This window comes from Macrobrachium nipponense, chromosome 14 (genome assembly GCF_015104395.2).
Source record: "Macrobrachium nipponense isolate FS-2020 chromosome 14, ASM1510439v2, whole genome shotgun sequence".
In the NCBI taxonomy this organism is placed as follows: domain Eukaryota; kingdom Metazoa; phylum Arthropoda; class Malacostraca; order Decapoda; family Palaemonidae; genus Macrobrachium; species Macrobrachium nipponense.
This window is the reverse complement of record NC_087207.1, coordinates 56,391,766-56,405,417: the sequence shown is the minus strand read 5'-3', so window position 1 is coordinate 56,405,417 and position 13,652 is coordinate 56,391,766. Positions and strand designations below refer to the sequence as shown.

Here is a 13,652-nt window from a genome sequence, read left to right as displayed (position 1 = left end):
GGTCGACTTGCCCGCGGGGAAGATCTGGACGGCCAGCTTCTTATCTAGAATGTAAGGCTGGCCTTTGGCGGCGTTCTTCCCGAAGCCGCCCACCCACGCTTTCAGGGTGGCGAGGGCGACTTCCCTCACACCAGTAGCCTGAAAGAAAGGCGAGATTAGCTTCCAATGGTGGGGCGGGGTTAACAAACTTATGACTAAAAGTTGTTAGTAAAATGATAAGTAAGCCTATAAGGGACTTACCCCATCTCCCAGCTGACCGACCAGGTCGTAGCAGATGGCGCAGGCTTCAGGGTGCCAGACGATCGTCTCGTTGTAAGACGTGGCACAAGGGGCGTGAGACCTACACTCATCGTGTCCACGGGTCGAACAGCGTCGCGTTACAGGCTGGGACCTGGCAGTTGGTAGCCTGTAAGTGGAAAGATACATGAGTACCAGGTAAACACTTACAGTCTAACAGATGCTCCGCTGGTGCCGGAGCGATAAAGTTAGATTAAACCAGAGCCCCGCCAAAATACGTGTGGTAACCAGGTTGGTAGAGCTCTCTAGGCTATAGCTCCGCTGATGGCGGAGACACAAAAGAGAAACCAACCAGGAGTGGTGGTAAAAGGAAACCACGACGGAAAATGGTGGGGATGGACAAAATCATGTAACAATTCATTGTAAAATTAGGGTATATCCTTAAAATTAGTAATAATAATAAAACAACCCCCCTCCGCCCGTCTACTAGAAGAGTGCGCGGGTAAGAAGCAAGCTCCCTTCCGGTAGCGGGGGAGAGATGTAAGGATATAGTAGGCAAGCAACCGACCACTAGAGGTGCCCACCCCGCCCGCTAGCGGAGCCAGTAACCTACAACCAAAGGTGCCCCGGCTGCGACGGAAGGCTCCTTTCGTATAGCGAGGCAGATGGCTGAGCAACAGGGGAGGGGGGAGATAGATCTCAGTGTAACACGGCGGGAGCGAGGGTGGGAGGGATGGCCTACTCCTCCCCGCCTCACCAACTACCGCATGGAGACTCGGTACCTCAAGAGTGGTCGCCCTATACCCCCCGCTGGGAGGAACCCCTGGCCGCCTCAGAGAAGTAGAGAGAGAAGGCCACTGAGGTTGTCATGACAACCAAGGGGTCCCCCAGCTCCTCCCTATACCAGAAGGGGAGGGCGGGGGCAGGGTAAGGTGCGATGGGACACGTGACCGCAAGTGGCCTAGGCCGCGAGCAACACAACCGTGAGAGGGCCACGTGAACCAGGCTGTACCAATACAAGGAACAAGCACCTAACCTTACAGACCTTACATCTGTTCGGGTTGCCCCAGGTCCCTCAGTGTGAGGCACCTCTAATGTCTACCAGAGAGTTGCTAGTACATCTTCCGGTATATTTTGCATCTTCCAATCTTGGATGGTCTGGGATGCAGTTTAGATTTATTTGCGAGCTTATTCTTAAACACATCTACGCTCACTCCTGATATATTCCTCAGATGAGCTGGCAACGCATTGAATAGACGCTGCATTATCGATGCTGGTGCGTAGTGGATTAATGTCCTGTGTGCTTTCCTTATTTTTCCTGGTATATTTTTGGGCACTATTAATCTACCTCTGCTTGCTCTTTCTGATATTTTTAGTTCCATGATATTTTCTGCTATTCCTTCTATCTGTTTCCATGCCTGAAATTATCATGTAGCGTTCTCTTCTCCTTTCCAGAACTTATATAATTTTAAGAATTGTAGTCTTTCCCAGTAGTCTAGGTCCTAAAACTTCTTCTATTCTAGCTGTAAAGGACTTTGACACTATCTATTTGTGCAATCCTGAGTGTGGGTACTCATATTTGCAATATTCAAGTGGACGAACGAACTATGTTTTATAAAGCATAAATCATGTGTTCAGCTTTTCTTGTTTTGAAGTGCGTAACAACATTCCCATTTTTGTGCTTTACATTTTGCCAACAGAGTTGCTATTGGATCATTGCATAACATGTTCCTATTCATCATCACACCAAGGTCTTTAACTGCTTCCTTATTTGTGATGGTCTCATTATTAGGTCCCTTTATATGCATAGCTTTCTTTCTCTGTCTCCATAATTTATTGATTCAAATTATCAGAGTTAAATACCATCCTATTTACCTCTGCCCAATCATATACTTTGTTAAGGTCTCTTTGTAGAGCGTTCCTATCTTCATCACAAGTAATTTCTCTACTTATTCTTGTGTCATGCGAAACTACTCACTACCGAATCCTTAACATTATTGTCTATGTCTTCAATCATAATAACAAACAGTATTGCAGCTAACACCGTACCTTGCGGCACACCGGATATTACCTTGGCTTCATCCGATTTCTCGTCGTTTGCAATAACTATCTGTTTTCTGTTGTGTAAAAATTCTTTTAACCATCTTCTTACTTTATCCACGATATTGTGTTTTCTAATTTTCTTCGCTAATATATTATGGGTCTACTTTATCAAAAGCTTTTGCAAAGTCTAAATAACACATCTGTTTCATTTCCGCTTTTCATATTTTTGAATATGTTTTCACGGTGGACTAACAGTTGGGTTTGTGTACTTTTCCGGGTACGAAACCATGTTGTCCTTTATTAAACAAATTATTTTTATTAAATGTTTCATATATTTTTCTTCATTACCTTATTTCATACACTTCATTATATGTGATGTTAGACTCACAGGCCTATAATTACTTGCCTCTAGTCTTGATCCACTTTTGAAAGTAGGGGTAATATACGCTAATTTGTGCTCATCATATATCTTGCCTGTATCTACACTTTGTCTTAATATATTGCAAGTGGCTTTGCGATAGAATGAACTACTTTTTTCTTTAACAAAATAGCAGGAATTCCATCAGGCCCTGCAGCAGCTCCATTTTTAATTTCATTAATAGCCTGCACAATATCAGCTTCATTAATATCTATGTCAGCTAAATATTCACTATTTTCATCCTTACTTCTATATCATTATCTTCATTCTATTCTAGGGGTGAATTCTCTCTTATATCGTTCTGCCAGTATGTTGCAAATTTCCTTTTTTCATTCGGTTAATCTCCCTTCAATTCTCAGAGGGCCTATTTCTATTCTTCTTTTATCATCTTCTTCGCATATGAGTATAATAGTTTGGGGTTTTGCTTGATATTTAATAGGGTTTTTTCTTCCAAGTCCCGTTTTTTTTTCATTTTCTTTTGATTGTATAATCTTTTTTTCTGCATTTTTCTATCTTACTTTTTAGTTCTATAACTCCATGCATTTTTTTCTTTTGCAAGACCGTTTTTTCCACTTTTTTCACTGGACTGATTCTGAAGAATTCTTCTGTCTCTTGGTATGCATGAATGATGTTTACTTTTCTTCTTCGGTATATATTTTCCACTATTATCTCCAATATTTTGATATAATATCTCCGTATTTACCCTTATTGTCATCACTTACGAAAATGTTATCCAATCTTTGTTTAATTCTTCATTAATTTCTGACCATTTTATATTTTTACTGTAGTGTATTTTCCATATCCTTTCTTTTTCATTTCTTGCTTATCTCTATTTTCACTTGCTTTGGAATGAAACTGTTAATTCTATGACATTATGGTCTGAAATACTCGCATTATAAAACTATTATTTCTTTAACATAATTCATCTCGTTCACAAATACTAGGTCTAAAGTATTTTTCCTTTCTTGTTGGCAGGTGATTTATTTGTTGAATGTTGTATTCTAGTAGCATATCTAATAGCTTTTCAAATTGCCTCTTATCTTCTGCACTACTATTACTCTCTTTTTTATATGTATAAGTACAACCACAATCTCCTATTCGTTCTTTCCATTCTACGAAAGGAAAGTTGAAGTCACCAGATAGGAGAATAGTCCAGTCCTTGTGATTTCTACATATATCATCCAATTTTTTCAATTATTAAGTCAAACTCTTTAGTATTAGGAGGTCTATATATTAACTATGTTCATCAATTTTTCAGATTCAAATTCTACCGCTATTAGTTCACATTCTGAGTTACTATATTTATCGTATATTTTTCCTTGTTTTTTGTCTTTCCCATATATGGCGGTTCCCCCTTGATTCCTATTTTTTCTATCTGATCTATAAGTTTGGAACCCTTTTATTTGATCATTCATTGCCCAGTCTCTTGGGAATAACCAGGTTTCACTTATATTCATTATATCTACGTATTTTCTTTCATTTTGGGTAGTTCTTCTAAGTACTCTATTTTTCTTTTTGAGTTACTCGTAACTAAACCCTGCCGCATTCATCACTATGATGGTTTGCGTGTTTTCTCCATCTTCATTAATACTGATAGTAATAAGGATTTTCCCATGTCTCTTTCCTGTTCTGTATGTTGTTCTTTTTTTTCATTTCCTAGAAATTCTGACATTAAAAAATCCAACTTTTCCATAATATTTGATCTTCCTTCATCATAATTATTCATTTTGTGTCTGAATCTGCAATTTTCTCCGTTTCTGCAATATCCTCTTGCATAATAAATACGTTTATTATCTCTTGAGTAGAATTTCGGAGCTGATGCTTTGAAATTCTTTGCTGACACCTCTGCATATCTCATTGGTGGTTTGCTTTTCTCTTTACCATGATATTCTTGATTTCTCTCTTTATTTGTTTCTTTCTTATTTTGGATTTTATTACTTGGTTGGTTATTTATTTGATATGATCATGGCTACAGGGTGCATATATTTGCATTTTTTGCGAACTTACATCCTTTTCCTTCTTTTAGGTTTTTACTATTTTTGGATGCAGATCTCGCAATCATCCCCATATCCATCTAAGTATGCACATTTTTACCATATATTTCATAGTTTTGACATATCTTAGGATGTTTGTAGTATCACTTTCTCCAAATCTGCAATTCCCTCTTTTCAAAAAGGTTGCAGATTTTGTCTTCTTGTCTATTTTTTCCTCTTTCCCGTCATTGTATAGATCTGGGTAGAGCCTCTTCGGGATTTGCTTTTCTGTTGTCATATCGTAATTTATTTCTTCGTAGGTATGCTGCTTTATTGCCTCATATGTAGTATCAATGAGTATCTCTGCATCCATACTTTTATCTTGTTCTTTGTTTTCCTTATTTTTTTCTGTCATTTCATTTTTGTTTACTTCTCTTCGTTTTCCTCTTCTTCTTTTTCTTCTTCTTCTTCCTCTTCCTCTTCCTTCTTCTTCTTCATCCTCAACTATTTGTACATTCAATCTTGATTTAATAACATTGTCTATCCATGATAGACATGTTGAACAAAAAATTCTTGTATCTTTTCTCAAATCTTGTATTACCTCAGCACATGTGGATGGGTCGGAATGTTGCATGCAGCACATTTTTCTGATTAGGTTTTGTGGATTGACTATGCTATACCAAAACTTACACAGTTTGCATGCTTTTGGCATTCTTTTTCCTAATGCATCAATTAGTATATTCACAAGATTCACCTTATTCATTTTCTTTGTCGGAATATGTTGGTTGATGTATATTTTCTTTATGAGTCTCTTGACCACTTGGATTTTATTTGGAACTTCTTCAATTATTTTCAAGATGTTTTCATTAGATTTGTTCCAGTTGAAGGATTATATCCTTCTAATATATCTATGAATGCTTTTGTATCTTTTTGGTTAGGACTGTTGCTGATTTCATAGATGAGAAATGCCAGTTCCCTTCCTGCTACCTCATCGTATTGCGAATCTGCTAGACACGCCGAAATTACGCCACCTTTTCCCGCAGTTGGAACTTACTGCCATCTTGTTCTGATTTATAGTATTACACTTGATAAACTAACTTAGAAGACGCTTATCCTACTATTTTCACACTAATCTTATCACCGATAGTTCACGAACACTTCTAGATATTTCTCAAATTCTAGTCGTATGTTAAACTTGTGATATCTGTTGATTATTGTGACTTCACGCGGGTACGTCTCACCAAGCAAGATGGCTACTACGAGAGCCTAATACCCTAAATGTAATAAATAATACATCGAACAGATGGAAAAGACACTTTTAGTAAAAGAGAAAGAAGCCAGGAGGAGGCAGACTGTTCCAAGAAACAGAGGCTACTCGGAGCCAGCAATAGCGATGAAGAGCAAGAGCCGGGATGCTGGGCCGGAATAATAATATAGCCCTAAATACCAAACTAAGAGAAATGGTAGGAGGGCTGAAACTAGCTAAACTCGATGTAAAAACAATGAACGTAATAAAGTAAGCCCATAAGTATAAGAAGTCCCAGTATGGAGGACCGGGAATGCTTACGAGGCAGCATGGCGCCGCCACGAGACAACCAGGGAACCGTATATGACCTATATAAGAGGAAAATACTGGTACCCGGAAGATAAAAATGTAGTAAAATATTACTTATGAGTTACTTAACTTAGCCGTGGCAATAGCTGAACGTTCCATGGTAGAATATAGGATAAAATCCAACAAATAGCAAGCACAAGGAAAAAGACGTTTCTGGCGTTTAGCGCTAAAAATTAAGGATGTCCGCTAGGGGCGCTGCTGTCCGTGGCGTCCTCTAGTAGTAGTAGTAGCGGCTGCATCGCCCGTTGGTATCGGCTCTCTCTTGGGGGGATTCTGATTGGAAGTTCTAATTGATGATTGTCTCGTGGTAGTGTTCCACACTCGCCCCTATTATCATACCGACACTTCTTTTAAGAGTGAGCGAGTCAGTTTTACTGACATTTTCTTAATTTTGTTTTTCTCTGGTAATTTTAGATCAATTTTACCTAGAAAGAATGATATTAAGGATCCTTTCATAGGCCGACACGAGCTGAGCCCAGAAATGCACTTTTTTGATAAAAATATGCTGTTTTCAGCGTTTTTATAGGGCTCCAACTATTTGCGGGTTCTAACTATTCACGGGGGGCGGTGGGGTCTGGTACGCATCCCCCGTGAATATGGTAGGACCACTGTATTGTCAGTTTTGCATTGAATTTTATGTATGTTGGCCATCCCATTGGTAGTTTTGTGAGCTGAATTCTGAATCAGCTCTGCTGATACCACTATGTTTGCTTTTATTTTTTCAAGTTCGTCTTCAATGAGTTTCATGTGTGTTCTTTGTTCAGGCCCCTTGCAATTGTTACAGATGCACAATATGTATGTTGTCACTGGAAAGTATGCCTATGTATTTACTCTCAATTCCCAAACATCTGTAGTGGAACCATCTATTACATATTTCACAGCAAGTTCCCTCATCAACAACTTCAGAACAATGACCACAGGTTGCTGACTCACTCTCAGTTTTGGTTGACTCATCTTCCTCCATTGTTTTCTGTATTGTTCCATCTTTATGTATATGCTTTTCTGATAATTTCTTGATAAATCTTTTATGTTATTCTAAACTTTCCCGTTCTTTTTCTAAATTCTACAATATTTGATTTTTCTTTTTCCTTTCTCTTCTTCGTATTCACTTTGACCATTGCACTAGGCTTGCACTTTACACAGAACACTTCCCAGACAAATCCTACTTGCACGACAGGTTAACATTGTTACTAAAAAATTACATAGAGTGTATTACAAAAATACACCATATGCACGATTATTGTACAACTGAATTCTGATACGTATACTGGTAACCCAGACTTTAAGATAGTATGTTACTGAACCTATTTTCAGGAACACCAGTAGTTAACAACAAGCATTCATTCTTGAAAATATTTGTTAGTTGCTATTTAATGTACATACCTTAGCTCATTACAGCAAATGTGTGAATATTAACAAAGTGCAGCATTGCAAATGTGACCCTGACACCTGGAAGTTCATAAAAATGGCACTTTTGAGGGCTACAAGAATACAATGAATAGGGACTCACCATGTCATTTACTTATCTAAAGAACCTTACTTAAACTAGCCTAACCTGACTTATTGTAATGTATTCCCAACTGCATAGTTATTGAGACTGATTTGTTTACTATGGTCACCAGCACAGTAGGTAATGGGGATGATCCAAGACTTGAATCATTGGCATCATTGTAAAAATTTGTAGTGTAACTTTTCCCATTTTGTGTTAGATGAGCCGTGAGTTCACTTCACTCCTCTTTCTTGTGTACTTTCTGTCTGAAATTCCATCATGTATAGCTCTACATCTATCCACTTTTCCGGATTCCACAGGCAAAGATTTGAATGGCTGGTTAAAATAAGCTATTCATTAGATAACATATTTGCCCTCTCAGAGTGGCTCCCAATTTACATTTGTCAGGTCCTTTTAGTCCTTGACTTTCTTCTGAAAGAGTGGTCATGCATACTGAATTTTTGTTGTTGAGGTCTCTTTTCCCCAGACATACACTGTATTCAGTATCTCTGAGTATTTGGTTCTCGGTATTCATTGTTTTCATTTTGTGTCATTATAACTCTGGATACATACATGTAATAGGTGGCGTGTTGTGTTTCTGTGTCCTACCTATTAATTTGTCAGGTTTGACATTACTATGTCAAAGTTATCAGATTTATTTGTGCAGGATAAATTGGGTGTTTTATTCTTTTTTCTGTTGATTTGTTATCAATCAGTAGATATTTTTACTGTACATTTATATTTGTGTTATGCCTTAGCTATGTTTTTCTGTTATTTCAGCACATACAAGTGTGGAGGACTTTTTGCAGCAGAGAATGCTGTGGAAATAATTCCAAATGGTGATTCTTTTTTAATCTACCTTTGACATGGTCATTAACAGGATTGAAAAAGGGTTTGTCATCAAGATTTGAAGTATAGCTTCATATTGGAAGTATGAGCCTAGTAAGGTACCACACCACTTGTAACACCAAGTAAGGGCCATAAATGGTATTGGTTCACAGGCATGCATAACTCCTTTAAGATACTTCAGTCAATGAGGAATACCGTACCAAATAAAGAAATCATGAAAAACCATATATATTCAGGGGTTGCTTTTACTCTGTTGTCAATTTCAATGATGTCAAACTAGTCTGGACCTGTTTCACCTTCTTGGATGTAGGCTATCTCCATTAATGCTGTTCTGGCTGCTATTACTTTTCTGTCTTCCCTGTCTGTTAAATTATTCATAATTGTTATAAGGAAGATTAAAGGTTTGTATATATGAAACATAAAAGTTATTTTTGATGTAGGTTAGTTTTGTACTGTACTTATCGCCAGTCTAGTAACTAGTTGTATAAATAATTACGGAATTTTTTATATTATCCAATCTATCAAGAAAACTGAAAGTAATTTGTAATTAGCTTTGAATATGAATATACTGTCAAGTAATGAAAGAATGTTATGTTATATTTTTCAAACTTTTATTTTTTTTATTTCGCACATAAAAAAATCAACTCTGTTTCCTTATGCTTCCATCCACATTTTCTCTGAGTAGATTATTTGAATGTCAAAGGTGGCTAAATGAATGACAAAATCAGAAGTTTAACACATAAAGACTTTTGACTAGTAAAAACAGATCAGGAAACATTAAGGTAGTCATTTTCTGACTTCTTATAGAAAATCTTTTTTGCTAAAGATTTGTGCCACCTTGTTTGATAATGTTATGATCTCTTTTAAATTAGTAAAGCTGATTTAGTAAAAGACTTTATTATGATAAAAATCTTGTAATTTATACTTTAACCTTCTAGGTAACCGCTAAATGCATCACTAGGATCATCTTGAAAATGGAGAATTCCACTTCAGAAAGGAATATTGAGCTGAATGAGCACTTTACAGATGAATCTCACAAGAAGGATTCATCTGTTATCTTCATCTATGGTGATTTATCCGATGCAGCCTCATCTTGTGCTGAAACTGGTGTTGATTCTGAAGGAGGTGAGCAGGCTAATGTATCTGTATCTTGTGCTTTTTCTGAAAGTGCTGGATCCTTTAAGCAGACTACTTTGTTTGAAAGTCCCTCCAAAGAATATGGAAATTGTGAGAAAGAACTTTGTGACAATAAAGACCCTCCCAGTTCTTCCTGTGTAAGTTGCAGTCCCTTGTCTGACCAAGGAAAAGAATTGTCCTCATTTGACATAACACCAAATGAAAAATGTGATAAAGATTTAATAGTAAATCAGACTAAGAAAAATGTACTAAACAAAGACCAAAGTGATAGAGTGTGTGGTCTTTCAAGGATCAATCCACCAATCATGATAAAAAAAGTAACTCCACTTAAAAGTTCTGACCATGGCATTCCAAAATCAAAATTGCCATCTGTTTCAGTTACGTGTACTGAAGTCCAGAGAAGTATTCAGACTGATGCACACCTTAAAAGATATCCTCCAATATCTGTGAGAAAAATGATATGTGATAACATGACTTCTAAAAAGGAAGAATCAAATTCAGATCCATCTTTCAACCTGATGAATTCTCAACATTCTGCTCAGTGCATGAAACAGGGACAAATTAAATGTGATTTTGTGTGTAGTCTTTATAAGTCCAATGATTGGATTAAAGACAGTCCATGCTCTCCAAAATTTGTCGGCAAATTAAAACAGAAAACTAGAAAGAAAAATGCTCATGTAGTGGTGAAAAATATTACTAACAGTGACAAGGGCAGTAAGACACAAAATGAGGTTAATACTTGTCGTAATGAAGCAAAGCATCTCCTGTGTGTATTTTGTGAAAAATTCTTTGGATGGAAAGCTATCAGTTGTGTGAAACTTGATGCCCCTCTTCCCTCAAGCTTCATGAATCCATTATCACTTTTGCAACATTTTGGAATTACACTTTCCATTCCTGTGTATGGACCAGACAAAAAGAAATTGACATTTATAAATGTGTGTCACGTATGTTATGATCTAATGGTAGATGCTGATGAATTATATAAAAAATTCCATTCCTTAGCAGATCAGATGAGGCAGTCGTGGCCCAAACATACCATAGATAATAACTCCTCAATATTAATGCCTGTATCTGGTTCAGTAGATGAAAGTTTTTATGGATGTCCATCTCCTTTAGGTGAACCTCCCCTAAATAATGTTTCTGGTATAACAGAAAAGGAAAGAAAATTAGGGAAAAAGCCTCAGTATATTCTACCAAAATTAAACAAGGCTGCAGATGTGTCCATGAGTGTGATTATTCCATCTGAACTTGAGGCAATGATAAATATGAATGAGGAAAAATGTGATAAGCCAGTTGTGAATGCTGAGAACGTTAAAGCTAAGAGAGTGAGAACAGAACCTCTCACTTGTGGTCTGTGTGGTAAAGATTTTTATGTTGAAGATCAGTGGGAATATCATTTAGAAAAGGATCACAGGGTTCAGAAGAAATGGCACAGATTCACAACAAAAATGCACACAAGGCTTCGAGCTCACATAATCAGTGAACTGATAAAACATAAAAATGGTCAGAAAGGTTTTGAGTGGTGCAGTGATGATAAAAATAAACATTGCATGCAGGAAGAGGGCAAAATCGTTTACACGTGTGATGCTTGTGGAAATGTGTTTGGTGATCAGAATTATTTTGTGGCCCATTTGCGCAGCTTTCATAGTATTATGGTTGATGACTCGCTGGTGTTTGGTACCGAATGCAGCAGCCGAGGAAAATGTGATAATCAGAGTTCGGACGAAAAAAGGTTTACAGTTCAATCTGAAGTAATTTCGGGTATTGAAAAAGGTTTAGCAGAATGTTATCCTGATGGAAATTTACATTTAATTGCAAATAAACTAAAAAAGGCAGAAGATAATGGAGGTGTTGAAAATGAAATCTTGCATATGAATCATCTTGAAAATAATGCTGGGGATTCGTTATTGGTCAGTACCTACTGCCAGAATATTGGTGGCACATCTTTGTCAAGCAGTTCACCTACAGAAAAGCCTGCTTTGAACAAAGTCACAGTCCAAAAGAGAAACCTACTGCTTGATACTAGCATTGATGAAGTTAAATGTTTAATTTGCAACAAAATATTTAGTTCCAAGAAAGCTTTGGAAGATCATGTTGAGATGTCCCACCTGTCTTCGTCTGTTATTTTAAAGGGAAACGAGAGTGGAGGTGTTGTGGACTATGCCATTGATGTGCAAGGTAGTGATGGAACAGTGAAGAAATTAGGTGACGATTCAAATTTTACAATAGAAGAAACAGTTAATAGAACTGAAGAACTGATAAACTGGCAGAGTGATAATGTTTTAGATAGCTCTAACTTTACTGATAATAAACTCAAAGTATGCAAAAGTCAGTTAGATAAAGAAATGCTCCAACATTTGGTGTATGAATGTGAAATATGTAGTAGAAGAATCGCAGGAAAGAAACTGTTACTGATGCACATGAAGAGAATGCATAATATATCGATGGACTTGCAAGGGGCAGAGCGACTTCGTTATTGTAAATATTGTCTGTTCCGCTGCACAAGTCGTCCACTTCTCAAAGATCACCAGAAAGAAAAGCATGGTCAGCATAGAGAAGCAAATCGGCAACAATGTGAAACCTGTGGTAAGATTTATTCTTCTAAATACATTCAGGAGCATATGTCAGTCATGCATGGCAGTGAAAGAAAGCATTCTTGTAACTTATGTGGGATGAAATTCTTTGACCATAAAGGTTGGAGGAATCATTTTTATTTAGAACATGCAAATAAAGAATGGAAATGTGGAAAATGTAATTTAGTGTTCAAGAAATATCATCAGCTGCGACAGCACATGACATATATCCATAGTACAAAGGAGTTCAAATGTGATAAGTGTCCAAAAATTTACAAAAGGAAAGGAGATTTAACAGTACATATCAAGAGAGCTCATGAAAAGATTGTCTCATTTTGTAATTATTGCTCAAAGCAATACAGAAGTCCATATAAACTTAAAGCCCATTTAGTGAATGTACATGGGCTCTCCAAAGAAGAAACTTACTCTCAGAGATATGCAAGACATAAACGAGCGAATAATAAGCATTGGTTGTTAGGCAAGGATAGTGATATGTCCTCTGACAAAACATTAGAAATTCCTGAAGGTAGTGAGGTAGAAGAGGCTTGTATGAGAATTGAAAAGGGTTCCTCTGAACTTCAGTTGGCTGAGGTTATTGAGTCAACAAGCAATGATCTTGATGAAGTAACGGTGCTCATATTATCATCATAAAATAATCTTCATAGGAGCTGCCCTTTGTGGTTTGTCATGTGGAAGAAAGTGGAAAGTTTTTTGCATAATAAATTATTTTTCATATATTTTTGTTGATAAATTTCCCATCTTTGGCAGTTCCCCCTCTTAAGAACTGTGTATAGTGTGCCTTGCATGGCATACTATAGACATACAAGGCCATTTTTAGTATTTCAATTGCCCTCAGTGCATTACTTAATGCATTTTTTATTTCTTTTGTTCCCTCTGGTCTCGTATCTCGGCTATTCAACTTTTTAAAACTTTTGTGTTTCTATTTTCCAGAAATGGGATTCATGTCTCGTTAACTACTGCACTTTATTATGTATATTATAATAAGTGGTCAGAAAGTAATGTTGACTTTGTAACAATGTAAATAAAGTTACATTATGCATTATGTTGTTGCACTAATGGAAACCCATATTTTTAAATGGTAACAATGTAAATAAAGTTACATTATGCATTATATTGTTGCACTAATGGAAGCCCATATTTTTTATTGGTCTCGACCACCAACTTCATGTTGAATGAAGCAAGGCCATTGTTGAAATTGCTTTCTCTGCTTATGAAATTACAAAGCAAGAGTACCAGTAGTTAACAACAATAGTATATACAGCCTATGGAAAGTTTTGGAAAAATGACAAAGAAAAGT

The 13,652-nt window shown here is 36.9% G+C and overlaps 2 protein-coding genes across 7 annotated transcripts in view; both read left to right on the top strand.

The window, feature by feature from the left end:
• LOC135226523 (uncharacterized) overlaps positions 1-13,397 on the top strand; it is a 54,298-nt gene extending 40,901 nt beyond the window's left edge. For 5 of the 6 annotated variants that reach the window (XM_064266157.1, XM_064266160.1, XM_064266158.1 and 2 more), the window contains one exon: positions 9,563-13,397. In XM_064266157.1, the coding sequence (XP_064122227.1) occupies positions 9,599-12,985 (3,387 nt within the window). In that variant the 5' untranslated portion in view covers positions 9,563-9,598 and the 3' untranslated portion in view covers positions 12,986-13,397. Of the gene's footprint in view, positions 1-8,555; positions 8,747-9,562 lie in introns of all 6 variants that reach the window. The other variant, XM_064266161.1, reaches the window with a different exon arrangement.
• The window catches only part of LOC135226524 (uncharacterized), a 30,959-nt gene continuing 26,919 nt past the window's right edge, over positions 9,613-13,652 (top strand). Inside the window, exon 1 of the mRNA XM_064266165.1 lies at positions 9,613-9,749. The gene's annotated coding sequence lies outside the window, so the exon portion shown is untranslated. The remainder of the gene's footprint in view (positions 9,750-13,652) is intronic.